This window comes from Diceros bicornis, chromosome 23, assembly GCF_020826845.1.
Source record: "Diceros bicornis minor isolate mBicDic1 chromosome 23, mDicBic1.mat.cur, whole genome shotgun sequence".
In the NCBI taxonomy this organism is placed as follows: Eukaryota; Metazoa; Chordata; class Mammalia; order Perissodactyla; family Rhinocerotidae; genus Diceros; species Diceros bicornis.
Window position 1 is genome coordinate 26,512,700 of NC_080762.1, and position 21,276 is coordinate 26,533,975.

The following is a 21,276-nucleotide window of genomic DNA, read 5'->3' on the forward strand; positions in this document are numbered from 1 at the left end:
TGCCTGGGTACCTTATTTAGCCTAAGTTTTCAATTTAACTGTAGTGTAAGGGATAGTCAGAAAGCAGCCTAGAGTCGATGAAAAAGAGAATTGCTTCTCAGGTTTCTAAGGCTATGGAAATGGGCCTTCACAGCCTCCCTCACAGACATTGGGTAACCACATCCTAGAATCTACCTTCACCACAGGATTTTTCAACCTAGCTAGACTTTCCTACTAGCTCTCATGGTATCTAAAGTTTCTGAACTAAGGTAATGAGAAGTTTAAGCTTTAGATTTTATAAGAAGCCATGGGGACACTTTGGATTACTAGGTTTTGTTTCTCAAGGCTCCCTTGCTAACCAGGTTCTAGAAAAATGGGAACAACACAAGTAGCTGAATAGTGCATTATACTGACATTTAGCCTAATAAGAGAACCCATATTCTTCATATCCAGCAGCACAGATAGCATGACACTTTTCAAAAACACGCCATAAACAGATGTTAGCTCAGACCCGGTCTTCCTCAGCAAAAAGAGGAGGATTAGCATGGATGTGTTAGCTCAGGGCTGATCTTCCTCACATACACACAAAAATAATAAATAAATAAAAAACATGCCATATACAAATGTGTGTGTGTGTGTGTGTAATTATTTCATTGGTTACTTTCTTTAAGGAGTTTTTGGTTGGAAGGTAGTTTATTTAATGTGATCCTCTACTGTTAATTAACCATGTATAATTAATCTTTTAATATAATAAAGAATGAGGAAAATTTATTTTAGCTATACAAACAGCTAGTTCTTTGAAATGACTAATCTAGATATCAGCAATCCAGCAGACACTGATTATCTGGTTTACTCAATCCCAGGTGGTTAGTATAATAGATTTTTTACCACTAGTTTTTACCATCTCATGGAGATGCTTTTGCAGTTTTTATATATTGCCTTGCGGTTATATTGATGCTTTCATTCAGTGATGCTTATTTATAGTCATGATGATTCTAATAATTTCCTGCCTCTTCATATTCTTCTAATGTTGTGTTTTTAACCTATCTCTGCATTTTTCATTTTGGTTTTCTAGGCTACAGGCTATAAGCAAAAAAGATTGGCGGGGGGAGGAAAAATAGCCCAACTGTTGCTAGAGTTATTTCACAAACTCATTTATTAAAGTAACGCTATAACAACGCCCTTCTAATTTCCCACTGGAAAAGGGATTTTCTTAACTAGTTCAAAACAAATGGAAATTTAAACATTATTATTAATGCCTCAGACATTAATTATGATATCTGATTGTACAGACTACAGAAGGTAATAAATGTATATGGCCAAGGCTAAAATATGTTTCCATCTTTTTTTTTTCTATTTTTAAATACAATGATTTTAATAGGAATGTATATGGTGAAGTAATTAGTAACAACATAATTCCACCAAAATCTCTGAAATCGGTAACCGAAGACTAGCACTTCATCATTAACATAATCGAGCCATTCTGAGCATCCCCTCGGTAGAGGGCAGTATTTGCTACATCTCTGTGGGAGGAAAGACAGTGTTACAAATTTGTCTGGCTTTGAGATCTATCCAGAAGAAATCTGAAAGATTACCCAAACAAGGTGCATGGTGAGGTTTTATACCCTTTGCTACTTGTCCTACATGGTCATTTGAAATGAAAAGTCAATCAATTTCCTTTTCCTTTGGAAATCAGAGCTAAGAGGCATGAAAAGTTATATTTAGGACACCAAAAAGAAAAGAGAGAAAAGGCTTTAGAATAGCAAAGAACTTATTTTAAATTTGAGAATGATGACTTCTGAACATGTTAAAGTCTTATAAATGCAGAGATTTTGTTATTTTTATTTTGCTTTTCCTTGTGAGAGTTTATTGCAGAGAAATGGAATGCTCTTAGGTTAGGATATTTGAAAAGCCTAATCAGAGTTGGAAAAGAAGTGGACATCAGAGAGTCATTATCCTTCCTCCCACTATTCTGCTTTCCAAATCATGGAAATATCAGGTTAAAAATGCTAATTCATATTCTAAAGATATTAAAAAGTGAATCAGAGCAAGGTAGAATGCCTCTCTGTGCTGCTGGATACACAAAGGGCCAAACCCTTCAAAAGGGAGACCAATAGAATTCTTCACTCCATCTTCTTGCCAAGAAGACAACCTTGAATTATCTGCTGCCCAAATTTTATTAAAATACACAACATTCATGAAAGGTTTAAACAAGAGTCTATCCAATATCTAAACATTTAAAACATCTGGTATACCTCCCCTTTCTCTGGTATAAGCCAGATAAATAAAGAGAAAAGCTTACTTATAAAGCACTTTTTTGACCTCCATGGCACTAGTTTCATTGAACTGTACTTTGTCATTATGCCCCCAGCTTGTATATAAGAATCCATACAATACAAACTTATATTGGCAGCAGGAATGGTTCTGAGGAAATTGTCCGCTGGCACCTTTCATAAATCCCTTTATGAAAGGTCCAAGTGCCAGAAAAATCTTCACTTCTTCTGAGTAACTTATTTGCTTCTATCTTCTAACTTACTGAATATTTTTTTCTTTCTTTGTCTAAGAGGAGGCTGAGAATTGATTTTTTTTTTTTAAACATGTGAGTAGCAGTGGTCTGAATTATTTATTTATTTTTTTCCCCAAAGCCCCAGTAGCTAGTTGTATGTCATAGTTGCACAGCCTTCTAGTTGCTGTATGTGGGACGCGGCCTCAGCACAGCCGGAGAAGTGGTGCGTCGGTGCGCACCCGGGATCCGAACCCAGGCCACCAGCAGCGGAGCGCGCGCACTTAACTGCTAAGCCATGGGGCCGGCCCTGAGAGTTGATTTAATTGTTCAATTTTAAGAACTTTATAGAAGTTTATGACATGGCTTTATGTATACTAACTTTTCCTGTCTTTCAACTTAACTATTCTCTATTTCCTTTTGCCCTGACTAAAAAAAAAAATCTATTTTATTCTATGGGAGTGTGTGTGTGTGAGTCTGCATACACATGTGTGTACACACATAACTTTTTGGAATCAAATAAAGTATAAATAAATACAAGCAAAAATTATTCTTTTTCTACTTCTTTTTAAAGCTTGTATTGTTATTTAGTTTGCTTTTAGTTAAATAAGAAGCAAAAGAGAATCATAGACACAAATTGTCAGTAAAAACGTCAGAAGATACACAGCAGAGCCTCTGTTAATTTAGTTAGTTAACAAGTACGTACTGAGCAGCCATCAGGTGCATAGTACTAAACATAGAGAATGGTATTCTGAGAGAAGGCGGGTTTTCAACGAGAGGGAATTTGTCTGATGTAGGGAAGTAGAAATCTATTTCATGAACATGGAATTGTATGAAGGAAGATGTAGCCTGAGAAAAGCAAAGCATCACTGGCTTTAGTAAAGCATACTAGGAATGTATTGCAAAGGCTGCAGCAGTCCAGAATGATGGGAATATTTAACAATTTGGATTTGTATTAGGACATGATAGGGCAATGTAGAAAGTTCAGGAAAGAAGTTGACAATACCAAAAGGTATGCAAGATAATTTTTATATCTCCATGTAAGTGTGAATAATCTACAGTTTACAGAATTTTTCACATATATTAAGGCTGAAAAGCAGTAAGATTAGGTTATGAGCAGCGGTTTGTTAAATATGCCTATTAAGACCTTCTACAAAGTAACATTCAAATCCCAAGATGTTACTAATCTTGTAAATTACTTCTATTTTTAAAAATTCTTCAATAAAATGGTGGGAAATTATTGTTCCTATTGTACCTTGATTCATCTGTCCTAGGACTTTGGCTCTGTCTATTTCCAATGACTCTCATGACAAGACTTTCCAACCCCACCGGTACCCCTCATCTCTTTCTTTTTCAATGTCATTAGACTCCAAACTAACACATCTCTATAAATGACTTCCAGATCTGTACCTTCAGTCCTAGATTTCCAATTGTTTGTAAGCCCCCTTCTTCTACCTCTGGTATTTGTTAAGGGTCCTGCCATTCCTCTGGTCATTCAAACTGAAAACATCCGAGTCCTCAGTGGCTTGTCCCTGGCCCTGAGAACTCTGTGTATCCAATCCTATAGATTTCTCTCCTATTCATCTTCCTCTTTCCAATCTACCATGTATATGGTTTAGGGCGCAATTAGGAGCTGAAATTCAGTCCATGCTCTGTTTGCCAAACTATGCACCCTAGTGAGGGGCAGTATCCACCTACAGGAAGGGGCACTCTTTTTTCCACATAAAGGCATGATTTGCTCACTTAGCTCAATGCCCATCTTGAAAAGCAGCTTCATCTAATGCACAGAAAGGCTCCATATATGGTAGCAGCAGTGCCAATCTTGTACATCTTAGCCAGATTATCCAACACAGATCTGTTAAAAACTAATGACTAGTTTGTTTTATCGTGATGAACCTTCTAACCCCAACTCTACCAGGTAATATGCAAGCCTCCCTACACTGACTTCAACCCACCTATCCTGTCTGAGAGCACACCACTCTCCTACACATAATCTAAGTTCCAGCCATGACTCTTAAGTTCTCTGGAAAGAAAATTCTGGATTGTTAGGTATTTTTCCTCTTAGCACTTTATAAGGATGTTGTTGCACTGTTTTCAGGTCTCTGTTGCTTCCGATAAGAAGTCAGTCTTTAATCATATTGTTGTTCCCGTCTGCTTTATAATTTTCTCTATCTTTAGTTTTCTTTTAAATAATTTTATTTATTTATTTTTCCCCCACAGCCCCAGTAGATAGTTGTATGTCATAGCTGCACATCCCTCTAGTTGTATGTGGGACGCGGCCTCAGCATGGCCGGACAAGCAGTGCGTCGGTGCGCGCCCGGGATCCGAACCCGGGCCGCCGGCAGTGGAGCACGTGCACTTAACCGCTAAGCCACGGGGCCGGCCCTCTTTGGTTTTCAACAGTTTGACTATGATACGCCTAGGAGTGATTTTCTTTGTATCTGCCAGGGGTTTGTTGAGCTTCTGGAATCTGTAAATTCAGATTTTTTTTTTTTTTTTAATTTGGAAAAAGTTCAGATATTATTTTTTTCAAAAAAATTTTTTTGCCCCATTCTCTTTCTCCTTTCCTTCTGTGACTCCAATGATATAGTTTGACTTTTGATATATAATTTATGTCATGAGGTTTCATCCTTTTATTTAATCTTTTTCTGTTTTTCAGAATGCATAATTTCTATTGATCCGTCTTCAAGTTCAATGACTCTCCTGTCATCTGCAATCTGATATTAAGTACATACAGGGAACTTTAAAATTTTTAGATCTAGAATTTTTAGTTTTAGAATTTCCACTTGGTTCTTTTTTATAGTTTCAATTTCTTTGCTAAGATGTCCTATTTGTTCATTCCTTATCAGTATATTTTCCTTTATATTCTTGAGTACAGATATAAAAACTACTTTAAACTTCTCGCCACTAATTCCAACATCAGTGTCATCTCAGGGTCAGCTTCTGTTGATTTTCTCTTTTAAAATGGGTCAGATTTTCCTGTGTCTGCATATGCCTAGTAATTTTGAATTCTGGATATTGTGAATGATATGTTGTGGAGATTTAGGATTCTTTTATATTTCTCCAAAGTATACTGAATTTTTGTTGTTGCTATTTTAGCAGGTAATTAACATGGCTAGTCTCAAACTCCAAACTCTGTCTCCTCTGTGATGAGCAGCAACTGAAATCTCTGTTCAGTTTTTTTAGCCTTAGCAGTGCATGTGTAGTTCACAGGTTAGCTCAAGATTTGGGCAGAGTTTGTGTGAAAAATATTGGACTTTCCTCTGGGGTTCTCTCCTTCCCATGATTTCTCCTCTTATTTCCCAGCTGATATGGTCACTCGTCTCTGGTTCCTCAAGCCAGGAATACTCAGGTTTCTACTGAGTTTTAGATGTCTCACATGAGGCTAACTAGATCTGCTCTTAGGCAAAAAACTATAAAAATAAGAAATTCACCAGTATCAACCCTTTCTTCCAAGTGTTAACTGCACTCCACTTTCTCTATGCTTTTGGTTGCTCAACAGCACCTTCCAGATAGTTATTTTTTAGATTTTGTCCAGAGTTTACAGTTGTGATCTACAGGTAGGTTGGTAAATAGGAGCTACTCTGTCATTAATAGCAGACCTTCTTGAGTTTTCAGTTCTTTGAATATACTCTGTAATTTCCTACCTCTGTGTTTTTCATATAAATATAAAACCACAGAGGAGGAAGAGATCACAAAGATTTTCCTCATGATCCCCTATGCTTAGGAACAACCAAACAGCCACCATTCATACTTTCTCCCACATGTCCTGCACCAGTAGAATCTCTAACACTCCAGCCTTCAGGGCCCACTTCCTCTTTGAAGGCAGGAGGCATGCAAATTACCCACTCCCGACCAGAGATGTAGTGACAAAAAATAACAATACAAGACTCTTTCGAGGCCCTGTAATTGGAATGAGTCCACTTTAAATCCTTTCGCGAGTATCCATAGGAGGGCAAGTCTGGTGCCTGCAGCCATGGTAATTCCAGCTCCAATAGCATATATTAAAGTTGCCGCAGTTAAAAAGCTCATAGTTGCATCTAGTACTACTGATCCTGTAGTACTAATTATAATCTGCCTCACATTTTAGTGATCCAGGTACAGATCACATTTTCTCTTCTAAATTAAGGTTATGTAAGTGTGGAGATTGATTCTTATTCATCTTGGTACCCCCTATAGCATCTAGAACTATGCCAACTTTCCATTAAATACTTAGTAAATATCTATTTGAATGACTAGGGCAAGTGCCATAAAATATAAAAAGGGTAGGGCTCTCTCTGCTACCCTGCACATGGTAACTTAAACAAACACCTAGCATGTTTGTTTATTTAACCAAATTTCCTTCCCGAAAGGAGGACCTTTCCCAGAGGAGATACTATTTGCTGATCCACTAGAACATGCTGGTGAAAGCTACAGCCTTTCCTAGAGTACACTGCCCCATTAATCTTCCTAAAACATTACTTTATGTACCATGTTCCTGCTTAAAACCTAAAATGACTCTCTGTGGATCACAGTAAGAAGTCTACATTTCTCTGCCTGTTTTTTATGGCTGATCTGTTTGACATTTTCATTCTATTTCCCTTTTCTCTTCAACATGCACTCTGCTCTCATTAGGCAAATGTCTTCTGTTCCTCCTAAAACATTTAGTGCTTGGTTTCAGATCATGGTTGAATTACCTTCTGCTCATCTAAATTCTACTCACCTTTCAAGGTCAAGATCAATTTCCTCCTTAAGTCTCATGTCTCCTCAGAATCTTACCAATCCTTACCATCTTTACTTTTAACTCCTGATGCATTCATAATATGTACTAAACTAGTGAGCACAGCTCTTTAAAATAGACTGCTATAGCTGAAAATAATGACAGAAACTACCTACTCACATCATGCATTTTTACAGATGAGTTACTTGGACCCAGAAAGGTTAAGTGATCTGCCTAAGACCACTCAGCTACATAGCATCTGAGTAAGAATTGGAATTCATATCTCTTGACTCATATCTCAAAGACCTCTTTCCACTCTACTACACTGTCTGGTATTTGGTTCATGCTATACCCTTTACTAAATTGTAAACTCTTTGAAAGAAACTTCTTACACTTCTTTTATATTCCTCATAACATAGTGGCACACAGATATGGAAGAACTTAAGAAATAGTTGCTGACCACCAAATCAATGTAACAATATTATGGGGGGGATCTTATATAACATATATTTCTTGATGAACAATAAAAGATAAAAGAGTTAAGTAATATTTGACCCTAAAATACGTGGAAATCTTATAATTTCTTGATATTATAGCTCATTTCTAGTTTTTCTTCTCAAAATGTTTTGTCTGACTCAATAATATCTTCATCGAACTATTTTAAGAAACAAAAATAGTATATTCTCACAATTTTCAAACTTTTTTCTATAAAATATATCTCAAAGTAATAATACATCTAATGGGATATATCTTATTAAATATTCTAATTAGTAATGTACTAAAGTAATTACTAATTTTTTTTTTTTTTTTGTGAGGAGATCAGCCCTGTGCTAACATCTGCCAATCCTCCTCTTTTTTTTTGCTGAGGAAGACTGGCCCTGGGCTAACATCCATGCCCATCTTCCTCCACTTTATATGGGACGCTGCCACAGCATGGCTTGCCAAGCAGTGCGTTGGTGCGTGCCCAGGATCCCAACCAGCGAACCCCGGGCTGCCGCAGCGAAGCGCACGCACTTAACTGCTTGCAACACCAGGCCGGTCCCAAGTAATTACTAATTTTGAGTCAACTGATCTAATCTAGGGGGAAGGTACTATGGAGTATATCAACTCACATACTTAATGGTGGGAAACAGAAAAATTTAAAAATGATGAATCAAAGAATTACTTGATAAAAAATTTTTCTGTTTAAAAAAACCTCAGCCAGTTGGTAGGTAAGCATTAGAAAAGCCATCAGTGTTAAAACTAGTTTTAAAAATTAAACAAGATCTTTAAAGGGTTTTATAGTCATATTAATTGGTTGGCCTAGATTTTTTTTTTTCTCAATACTTTACCAATCATTTCATCATACAGGTCTTCTGTTTAGAGAACTATTCCCAATTATTATTTAGGGCTGTGATACATTTATTATTAAAACCAAGTGAGATCATTTACTTTAAAAGTAAAAACAAATTGTAATTTTTAAAAGTTACTGACCACTTTAATTTTTAAAATTTTAATTCATATTTCTTAATCATTGTCTGTGCAAGTAGATGACACATTCCTCCCAAAGACTGAAGCAAATATCAATTATTAGTATGTCATACTTTCCTAGAGTAGAAGTGATCTTAAAAGTGATATGAGGGTATGGACAGCTAATCTTTGACAAAGGAGCCAAGAACATACAATGGGGAAAAGAAAGTCTCTTCAACAAATGGTGTTGGGAAAACTGGATAGCCACATGCAAAAAAATGAAAGTAGACCCTTACCTTACACCATGCACAAAAATTAACTCCAAATGGATTAAAGACTTGAATGTAAGACCTGAAACTATGAAACTTCTAGAAGAAAACATAGGCAGTACGCTCTTCCACATCGGTCTTAGCAACATCTTTTCAAACACCACATCTGACCGGGCAAGAGAAACAATAGAAAAAATAAACAAATGGGACTACATCAAACTAAAAAGCTTCTGCACAGCAAAGGAAACCATCAACAAAACGAAAAGACAACCTAACAATTGGGAGAAGATATTTGCAAACCATACATCTGATAAGGGCTTAATCTCCAAAATATATAAAGAACTCATGCATCTCAACAACAAAAAAACTACCAACCCAATTAAAAAATGGGCAAAAGACCTGAACAGACATTTCTCCAAAGAAGATGTACAGATGGCCAACAGACACATGAAAAGATGTTCAAAATCACTAACTATCAGGGAAATGCAAATCAAAACTACAATGAGATATCACCTCACGCCCGTCAGAATGGCTATAATTAACAAGACAGGAAACAATATGTGTTGGAGAGGATGTGGAGAAAAGGGAACTCTCATACACTGCTGGTGGGAGTGCAAACTGGTGCAGCCACTATGGAAAACAGTATGGAGATTCCTCAAAAAATCAAGGATAGAACTACCATATGATCCAGCTATTCCACTGTTGGGTATTTATCCAAAGAACTTGAAAACACCAATTTGCAAAGGTACATGCACCCCTGTGTTCATTGCAGCATTATTCACAATAGCCAAGACTTGGAAGCAACCTAAGTGCCCGTCAAGGGACGAATGGATAAAGAAGATGTGGTATATATACACAATGGAATACTACTCAGCCATAAGAAACGATGAAATCCAGGCATTTGTGACAACATGGATGGACATTGAGGGTATAATGCAAAGTGAAATAAGTCAGAGGGAGAAGGTCAAATACCGTATGATTTCCTTCATTAAGTAGTAGATAATAACAATAAACAAACACATAGGGACAGAGATTGGATTGGTGGTTACCAGAGGGGAAGGGGGGAGGGAGGAGGGTGAAAGGGATAATTCGGTACATGTGTGTGGTGATGGGTTGTAATTAGTATTTTGGTGGTGAACATGATGTAGTCCATGCAGAAATAGAAGTACAATGATGTACACCTGAAATTTTTACAATGTTATAAACCAATAAAAAAAATAAAAAAAAAAGTGATATGAGGGGACTGGCCCCATGGCTTAGCGGTTAAGTGCGCGTGCTCCGCTACTGGCGGCCCGGGTTCGGATCCCGGGAGCGCACCGACGCACTGCTTGTCCGGCCATGCTGAGGCCGCATCCCACATACAGCAACTAGCAGGATATGCAACTATGACACACAACTATCTACTAGGGCTTTGGGGGAAAAAAAAAAGGAGGAGGATTGGCAATAGATGTTAGCTCAGAGCCGGTCTTCCTCAGCAAAAAGAGGAGGATTAGCATGGATGTTAGCTCAGGGCTGATGTTCCTCACCAAAAAAAAAAAAAAAAAGTGATATGAGGAGTTCTGTCTACCAGTAGATCTGATCTTCAAAATAATTTTCTTGCTAAGAAAGACAACATGTTGAAGGTGTACAGTTCTTAGCACACTTACTCTTCCCAGAAGACCCTCAGGGAATCCATAGGTACTTTCTCCCCATTACAGGGACCACACATGCTTTTAAACATCAGTTAGCAGCACAACACAAATATATTCACAGAAAATGAAAGCAAGTTTTTTCCCTCAGAGAAGTTTCAGGCAGCTAAGTCTGAGAAGTCCATGGCTTGTAGAGTTTACAATCTGTAGCCATACGCTGCATCATCTCAGGAGCTATTTTTGTCCTAGTTTGGGAACAGAAGCTGAGCAAGACTGTTCAGCCTCACAGTGTGTCCTATAATAGAAAACTTGCCATGTGAAGAAAGTAGGAAGGTGTTCTCTTGACTCAGTTTTTCTTCATTCCTTCTAATTCTTCTTCACCCTCCTCCCCTGGCTTTTCATCATGGAAATGACCATAACTATTCTGAGTGGCTACAGTTTTCAAATTTCTAATCTAGCCCCTTTTTTATGGGCATTTTTCTAGAAGCCCTTTTTCTTTTTTCCTTTAAAATAGTAAAACACAAAAAACATATCAACAACTTTTAACCCAATGTTTAGTTATTTCCTTGGAAGATATAAATTATCATCAATAGTTAGTAAAAACCGATCCATCAGTCAAACCCCCAACCTTGCAGAGAATTCTCTTTTTCTTTTATTTACAAAATTTCAGGATAATTAAATAAATTCAGGTAAAAAGTTACTAGTATACATCTTACCTTTTCAAATCAAATTATGATATAGGTCAATTATGAGATTTTATTCCAAAAATCTTCTTTACAATACTGAGGGCCCATGTGAAACAGGTTAAGTCCAGGTATGTATGTTGAAATTGTACATCTAACTGCATATGTCCTAAATTCCTTCCACACATTCGATTGCATTCCCCAAACTGACATTGCAGGGCAACTGGACGACCAGAGTTTTAGGGAGGATTCAGGATTGGTTGGATAAGATGACTTTCAAGGTGCCTTTCAACACCAAGACTAAGACTCTTCAGCTTAAGGCTTGAGTAGGAATGTAGGCAGAGAAAGACAAAGGACAAAAAGACTTAGAGATCATTTTTTGACACTGGATTCACATTCCTCCCTACAAGAATCTGACCTATTCTCTACTAAGCTTTTTGTAATCTCATTTCTGCCTTACCCGTCCCCCGTGCTTTAGCCAGGCTGGCTGCCTGCCTTATTTGGACGTGGTATTACCAGAGGTCAGCATACCTGGGAAATGGGCACACACAGATCAGCAATGCTACAAGAATGGTTTTGGTGCTGGGAGGGTAAAGGGCCATGAAGATTCCTGGGCTGCCTCGGCTCTGGTGATTAATGCCCTTATTACCTGATGATAATCACCATCCACTGCTGGCATCCAAACACCATCAGACTTGACTCTTGGCCAAATAGTAGAGATAAAAGTTATTCATCCTTTAGTATTTACTGAGTGTGTACCAAGCACAGGACACAAATCAGAAGTGGTTCCCAACCAGTCGTTTCATTTGGAATACATGAAACAAAATAAAGCATAAAACAGAGAAAGAGAAGCAAAATGTCTCTTGACAACTCCCCAAGAGATACTGTTTGGTACAGTTATAAGTCTAATGATATATAAACTAATATGACATAACCAAGATTAATAGACAGATGAAGGCCAAAACACAGATCTGATGGACCATTCCTTGAATACTAAGAACCAAAGAAGAAAGCTAATAAACAAGAAGTTCACGGTGAACAATGTGTACACCCATGCATATGCATGAACTGATATATTTTTCGCTCAAGACTTTTTACGAACACACCTGGCCACCTGTCATTATTTTTAAGACACAAATAACAAACTACTTTTGCAAATAGTTACTTGTGAGCACAGTTATCAGTTGAGGAAACAATTTTCTGCAGGTGTAAAAATTACATTTCTCAATAAGGAAAATTTAGGTATAGTCAGTTTACTCATTAAGCCTTTAGAATTCAGTTTTGGCTTGCTTTCTTTGAATACGGTTATTTCATTTTTGGTCTACAGAAGTTTAACCCTAAAGCAAGTGGTTCTCAAACTTTTTGGTTTCAGGATCCTTTTACACTCTTAAAAATTATTGAGGAACCCAAAGAGCTTCTGTTTATGTGGTACCTCTCCCAATATTTACTGTATTAGAAATTAAAATTGACAAAATTTTAAAATATTTATTAATTTATTTAAAATAACAAGGATAAAACCATTACATTCAACCTAACAAATTAATATAAATAACATTTTTATGAAAAATAATTATATTTTCCAAAATGAAAATAATTTAGTAAGAAGAGTGGCATTGTTTCACATTTTTTACAAATCTCTTTAATGTCTGGCTTAATAGAAGATAGCAGGATTCTCATATCTACTTCTATATTCAATCTATTGTGATATGGTTTTGGGGTTGAAGTATATAGAAAATCTGGCCTCAAACAGATAAGTAGTTGGAAAGGGAAAAGTATTTTAATAGCCTTATCAGATAATTGTGGGTATTCTTTGATGCTACATGAAAATTCACAAGAATTTTCTTCCAAAGAGCACACTATGGAAAGAGGGGGAAAAGAATAACTTTATGGTGGAGAAACCTGTCAAACACAACCTCAGAGAAATGTGATCAACAATGATAAGTCATGTTGATAATATGTACCCTTGATATAATGTTTGAAAATAGCATTTGACGTCTGTTGTCTTCCTCTCGAAAGCCCATAATTTCAGTCTAATTATGAGAAAAATATCAGACAAATCCCATCTACAAAATAACTGACCAGTACTCCTCAAAACTATCAAGGTCATCAAAAGCAAGGAAAGTCTGAGGAATTGTTACGGCCAAGAGGAACCTAAGGACATGACAACTAAAGGTAATGTGGTATCCTGGAACAGAAGAAGGAGGTTAGCTAAGAACTAAGAAAATCTGAATAAACTAAGGACTTTAGTAATAAAAATATCAATATTGGTTCATTAATTGTAACAAATGTATCATACTAACATAATGTGCTCATAATAGGGGAAACTAGATTTGGGAGTATATGGAAACTCTGTACTATCTTCTCAATTTTTCTATAAACCTAAACCTGTTTTAAAAAATAGTCTATTTAAAAATTTTTAAAAACTTGACAAGAAGTAATTTTTAAAATGTTACTTGCAATGTAGAATCTGAAACAATATTAGAATTTTTTAATTCTGTTATATTAAAATCCATGAGTCTTTCTTGCATTTTAAATAGATCTTTTGTCATGCATGATTTTGTAAGAACATGCATCAGTTATTGGAAAATATTGGTTTAATGAGTTATGTAGATCTTCCAAATGTTGACACATTTAATTACACAATGTCAAAACTTTGCATTTGATAATATCACCATCAATCTCATCAGATAAAAATGTTTAAGAATTGGGAAGCTGTCAAGTTCATGGTGACAGCAACAAGTTTTCCAAAATTCTAATTTTTACTTGTTTGCTCAAATTTTATCACTGGCAACAAATACTGTTAGTTCTTTTTCTTAAAGTGATGGTCTTACTTCACTCATTTTCAAGAAAATGACTGCCAAACGTGAGAAAATGTCTGCCAAGCCTGAATAACCATAGTTTGTCACTCATTCTTTCAAGTAAAAATGATGTTCCATGAAAAAAGTGGCTAGTTCAGCTAACAACTCAAAAAATTGCACAAGTGCTTTTCCTCAAGACAACCATTGTATTTGGCACACAGAAGAAGTGCTTTATACGTACTTCCTTCATCAAAAAGAATATTAAAAAGATATATTCTCAAGGGTTGAGATTTAACAAAATTAATCATTTTTACTGCTTCTTCAAGGACTTTCTTAAGTGGAACTGGATTTTTTCTTTTTTTTTTTTTTTTACTATAAATACATGGGCAATGAAGAATACAATATGGTTGGGTGCTACTGCCTGGATACATAGTAAAGCATCAGTGGTTTTACCATCATTGCTTTTGCACTACTACTGCAAATGTTACCACTGTGAAAAAGGTAAATACAGTCATGCATCTCTTAACGACAGGGATATGTTCTGAGAAATGCATTGTTAGGCAATTTTGTCATTATGTGAACATCATAGAGTGTACTTACACAACTAGATGTTATAGCCAACTACACACCTGGGCTACATGGTACTAATCTTATGGGACTATCGTATATGTGGTCCTTTGTTGACTGAAACGTCATTATACGGTGCATGACTGTAGTGTCCTAGTATTATTACAGAGAGTTTTGACCTCAATGACTCCTGAAAGGGTCTTAGGGATCCCTAGAGGTCTAAGAAGCACACTTTGAGAACCACTGACTTAAGTAATCACATTTCTGACTTCTCCACTAGCCTCCGATTAAGGCAAGTAATTGTGTCAAGGTAAGCAAACCTGAAAGCTCATGTCATGTCCACTGAAAAGAATCTGCCTCACTTTCCTTTACCACGCTCTGACATGGAGGGAGTGACAGGGAACAAACAGCACCAAAACATATTCTCCTTTACCCTCCCACCGTTCTCTAAAACAGGGCTTCCCAATCTTTTCATATCATGGCAGGGAGAGAAAATGATAATATTTTTATTAAGGAGCAAATGAATGAGGCTGCCTAAGGCTTGAGGTCCCTAGTGTGGAAGTATAGGCGCTATATAGCTTTCAGGAGGACGGAGGGGTCAGTAGCTGTGTCCATTCCCAGTGGGTATGCCAAGGCACGTGAATTGGACAGTTCTGTACTAAGGTTCTCAGACTGGAGGATGTCTGTTGCCCAGCCAGCTTCATGCTCCATAAAAGGCTCAAAGCTTAGCTCAGATGTGGGAGTTCACAAAGCATCTGATCATACTTCATGGGAGAACCACAATTATACTAAAGATTTGATGTAACTGACGCAGTTTGATGTAACTTGACCAGAACATTTTCAGATATAGGGTAGTCATTAAGAGTGCAGAATCTGATTCCCAGACTACCAAAAAGTTCAAAGCCCTGCGTCTGCCACTTACTAGCTGTGTGACCCTGAGAAAGTAACTTAACGTCTCAGTCCCTCAATTTCTCCACCTATAAAATGCGGACAATAATATTCCCAGACTACCAAAAAGTTCAAAGCCCTGCGTCTGCCACTTACTAGCTGTGTGATCCTGAGAAAGTAACTTAACGTCTCAGTGCCTCAATTTCTCCACCTATAAAATGCGGACAATAATAGTGCCTACCTATTTTAAATATTAAATGAGGTAATATATATAAAGTGCTTAGAATGATGCCTAATACATGGTAATGTTTGCTATTATTATTATGCAGGTGCTCTCGAGTTTCCTAATTGGTACTGCCTCCCTGCACATGACACTGTTGAATTATAGATTTGTAAAGAAAGAGAATCCCAGAGATACCAAGGGCTAGATGTTAACCTGCAGGATTCCAGATCTCAGGAAATGTGCTTGAAGCATGGAGAGAGAGAGGTGTAAGAAGAGGGGAATGTCCCGGGCCTTTTTAGTTTTATTTATGGTGTACATCAAGGACTTATAGTCAAAACCTTCTTTTACCTATCAAGACACTAACAGATAAGTTTCTACCCAATATATGTTTATAAATATATTATTTTTCCTTGGGAGGGGCCATGGCTCAAATATAATCATTACAGACTTTCAACCTATCCACTCTTTGCCAAAGGGTTTTTTTTCACGATGGAGTGTCAGGAGTTGTGGCTGGATGAGCCTCAGGCTTCAAGAGCCTCCCAGAAAACTAGAATAGGTGATCCAAAGCTGGGACTATCCCAGACATACCAGATGCCTGCTTTTTTACCTTGGGTTGGTTGTGTTTTTTCTTTACTGAACAGTTTTTGGCAACTATTTAGCCTGGCTCATAAGATCATTATAACTAATTAAGAGTTTTAGGTTACACCTGCAGCTGAATGATTTCAACAGTCCTCTTCATGCAAGTATTTAATATCTAAATTGCCACAGTTATGAGGTTGCAAAGAAATACAAAATCATCATAACAAGAAAATAGTCACAAAGGAACTGACCACTTGAAAATGTAGCCCTTCCTCAAACATCCCTTACAGGCTAATACTGGTACCTAACCCCACCCATCATGTCAGTGTCTTTCATCAGTCATTCAGTGCTTGTCTGCTGTAGTAAAAATCCCACAATTATAATGTAGATAAAAAGCAAACCTATCCATGCAAAGCCACTGACAAATGAGGATCTGGCCAACCTGAGGAAAAAAAACCAAAAAGGATAATGACACCATAACAACTTTAAAAGAAACTAACTGAAATATTCATGAATTAAAAAGAGGATTTTTGAAAAACTGATGAGTATTTAAAATACTTTTGTAAAAACGATTTTCTATGTAATTGAACAACCAAACTGTGAGGTGCAGGATATACTATTTTATTGACCTAAAATTTTGTAAATTTGTTCATTGTTTATTCTAGAAATTTAGTTCATAGTTGTGATTATAATCCATATTTTTGTCAAATAAGGTAAAAAATGACTTATTTTTATAAGTGTTATTTTCATTTTTCAAGCTAAAGTCCCAATCCATCTTCTTCCCCACTACCCCCATACAGTAGACTAGGAAGATTTTGGTCCCTGATTAGCAGCCTTTTCCTGGTATTAAGTCTCCTGAAATAATGAACACACAAAAAAATATAGATAAATATTTTTATCTCCTCAGTATCTGCTCCAAGAGGCCATCTTTGGATGGTCTACAACAGGTCTGTCCTCCCCTCTTTCTTCACTAGATCTCCTTCTGTGGAAGGAGGAGGAGCTTCATCTTTTGAATATACAAGATTTTTCTCAAGTTTATTTTTCTGGCAAAGTTAAGTACAACTTAAATGGAAGCCTCAATAGAACTTTTTCTGGAGATATTAGGTTATTAAGACCTTGATGAGATTGATCCAGTAGAAGTGTGAAGGGTCCATATCACCCAGAATGACTTTCACTAACAGAAATTGACATTATCACCCTGTTAGAGGATCCTAATTGATCCTAAGCTTTATTGGTTTTGAAGTGCTTTGTTTCTGTAACAACAATTGTAGACTGGATTAACTCTCTGGTTTAAAAATTATAAATTTACATTGGTTAGAAGTAATTAAGTCACTAGCTTTTAAGAAAATACTCCTAAAATGGCTGGCAGGTATAAATAAAGATTTTCTCTTCTCCTTTACCAAAAAACAAATCTTTCCTGTTTTTTTTTTTTTAATTTTTGGTGAGGAACACTGGCCCTGAGCTAACATCTGTTGCCAATCTTCCTCTATTTTCTATGTGGGACACTGCCACAGCATGGCATGATGAGTGGTGTATAGGTCCACACCCAGGATCCAAACCTGTGAACGGCAAGCCACTGAAGCAGAGCACACGAACTTAACCACTAGGCCACTGGGCCAACCCCAATAATTCTTTTTTAGTTACCTAAAAGTCAAGATAAATCAGAGACCAGCTGAAATGATAATTTATAACTGACGGTTGAGGCATTATGCTTAAAGTTATGTGTAATTTGGATTTGTTTTTATCAAGATTTATAGTCAATAAATATATAGAACATCCATTGAGTGCTGAGAATTCCAGAGCTTTTAAAAACAGAATTCATATCTATAATGAATCTGCAATGAACGTCTTTCTCATTTATATGAATGTGTGTGTTTATACATTTTTTCCTCTGTTGAATATATTATTATATAATATAGATGTCACAGTTATAGAAATTCACTTTCTTTGACCCTGGCCCAAATAGGTTAGATACTACAGCAATAACAGATGGGCAATGAGAATGAGGAATGGAAATTCTTTTATGTTGTACTTCCCTGGATCAAGGTAGTATTACTTCATCTTCCTTTCACCACCTAGTAACCTCATATCAATTTTTTAAAAACATAATTCTCTTACATTTGACTTTTACAAAACATCCCTAAAACTGATTTGAGTTTTGCTTCCAGCAACAGTTGACAGTTCTCTCTGTATTTCTAATTTTTCTTTAGAGTCCTTCTAAGTGCAACTTTTGTGCCAATATCTATAAAAAGCACATGGCATACACAGATGAGTATTTCCCTTAATGAGACTTTTAAATCAGTTCTGACTCTGTGAATAGTATTTTAAAATCTGAAATAGGCAGAGGGGAAAATATGAAGTATTTTAACATGTGAAAAGGCCAATGAGTCTGAACGTGTCTGGATACTTACTCTCTCACACAGCTCTTCAAATGTGCAGTCGGCAACGGTTCCACAGGCTTTATTCAGCCGTAGCTCTCTGCCTTGCACTTTTAGAATCCTTGGTCTAGTTACTATGGGAACACGAACAAAGACTCAATCTTGTCTGGATAATTACTATAAAATTCATCTCTTACAGATAGGAAATGCATAGCTTGATGAATAATAGCACATGATTCAACACATAAATTAGACAAAATGCTGATACAATGACTGCCACTTGAGCGTGGCATCAACCCATATACAGCAATGGAACTTATTAATTGGTCAGTGGAGATTGGGCATTGTGTTCTAAATGTATTCTCTTTCAAGAGAAATTAACTTACGTACAATCATTTTGTTTCTGAGCCAGCTCATCAAACAACTTATCCATGACAGCCTCCACATCAGCTTCACTTGTGCTACAGTGAAAAGAATAATAGAATATGAAATTAATAACACTTGAAGCCAACATCAAACAGCTGCCTGAGCCTGCTTAGCTTTTTGCCCATAAAAAAAGAGAACAGGATGTTATGCTCTAAATACAAACATTAGATTTAGAATACACTTAAAAGCAGAGAATATTAACTCTCAGGTAGATGATTCTGCCTTATTTGCATACACTGAAAGACTTCTGTGCTTCTGGCTGTTTCCAGTAATGAGACGATACAGGCAGAGTAAATCCATTAATACTATGTGTACACAATGAGAAGAAAGGCCTCTGGCTCTCTCTTGCATGCAAAACAAGAGCAAATAGACAAGGCAGTCAAGCATCCAGCAAGTATCCTTTGAAATCTCTACTGAGAGGGTACATGTGAAATTAAATATTGAAGCTGCTTTAAAAAAAAACCAAGTCAAGCCACTGACTGAGAGGATCAAACATTCCAGAATTAAATTACCAGCTTCGAAACACCAACTTGATCTGCACATCAATAACTTTATCAGACTTCGAGTATAAGGACAATTATAAACTACACTGTTTCTCTGGAAAGTGCCCTTGTCGGAAATTCAGGAAAACTCTCTCCTTCTGTGATGCCCACCATTCCAACTACTATGAAGTTAGCCTCATCAAAGAATCCTTTGTATTCTAATTAGAAACCACCATATGGTTTAGGGAACCCACATATATAAATGTGATAATACTATGGCCTTTTTTCCTCTCACTTTTTTTTTTTAAAAGAGGGGTTGATAAATTAACAGTCAATAAAATAAAATAACTAGCAGAAGAAATAAATGCCATTAAAAAAAAAACTTCAAGCGAAAATGTTAAGTTTACTTCAACTCTACATACAAACTTATACAGGATGACCTGCCAATATGCTTAATTTTGACACACAAATCACTCTTATCGAGGTGTGAAAGCAATTAAACTTAGTTCTGGATATCTATCTCAATAAAGTCTTACTGAAAACTAATATTACAAATTATTTTTTCTTTAGATTAAGCTTAAACTAAACCAAACGAATTTCTCCCTTGAGATAATTATCAGGCGGTAGGCCTTTAATACACAAGCACCTAATTCTTCAACTGTTCTACAGCAATGCCTTTAAAATGCAACAAAGCACACAGTCGTTATGAAGGGTTTGGAATTGTCACATTCCGAGTAATAACCACTCCACCTCAAAGGATCTTAAAAACATCATTTGCAATGATTAACTTGCCAGGGGAAATGTTATTTGACTTACATAAAGCCTTGTATGACATTTGAATAGAGCCATATTAAAATAATAAAATGACACTACAGAAAGAGCGACTATAGGGGCTGGCTCGGTGGCGCAAGTGGTTAAGTGCGCGCACTCCGTTGCGGCGGCCCAGGGTTCACGGGTTCGGATCCTGGGCGTGCACCGACACACCACTTGTCAAGCCATGCTGTGGCGGCGTCCCATATAAAGTAGAGGAAGATGGGCATGGATGTTAGCTCAGGGCCAGTCTTCCTCACAAAAAAAAAAAAAAGAGTGACTATAGAGATGATAAACTATTTTAAAGGTACAAAGAAATCACAGAAGCCAGTGTAAATGTCAATGGGCACGCCAAGCACATGTATGTTTAAATGGCTTTGCCAACATCAGTCTTGGGAATTCATTCAGAATTCTCTTCACCTTGCAATGGCAGTGTACACACACACAACTGTTGCAGAAGTGAGCTACTTTTTAAGGCATATGGAAAGGAGGGAGCCATGCTAGCCACACAGGACATCTGCTGGCTTTCAGCAAGTTAACCTCTCCGTAGGATAGGCATGTTACAAAATAGAGGAGGAAAACTGAATTCTGAAAAATAACCAAGAAAGAAGCCATTTCTAAAAGCATATTTGGTGGATAAACAATTGCTTACAAATTTCCTGAGTGGTGATTTCTTTTTTACTCTGTGCTCTAATATTAAAATGCAGCTCACTAGACTTTAGTCAGGCCACATACTCTATGCCATTTATGAAATTACTATATTTGATTTCACTTATAGTGATGAAATCACACAATTATTTTTATTATAACAGTATCTTATAAGAATTCTATTATTTATTATAAAAAGTTACTCAGAAGTTACAACATGCAAAATAAAAATCTGTATTGGTGTTAAGTGGCCTAAAAATAAATATT

At 36.6% G+C, this 21,276-nt stretch overlaps 1 protein-coding gene across 2 annotated transcripts in view; it reads right to left on the minus strand.

The window, feature by feature from the left end:
* The window catches only part of AFG1L (AFG1 like ATPase), a 185,993-nt gene that overhangs the window by 17,536 nt on the left and 147,181 nt on the right, over positions 1–21,276 (minus strand). For both annotated transcript variants that reach the window (XM_058566509.1, XM_058566510.1), the window contains exons 9-10: positions 19,034–19,104; positions 18,677–18,777 (exon numbers count right to left, since the gene is read on the minus strand). In XM_058566509.1, the coding sequence (XP_058422492.1) occupies positions 18,677–18,777; positions 19,034–19,104 (172 nt within the window). The remainder of the gene's footprint in view (positions 1–18,676; positions 18,778–19,033; positions 19,105–21,276) is intronic.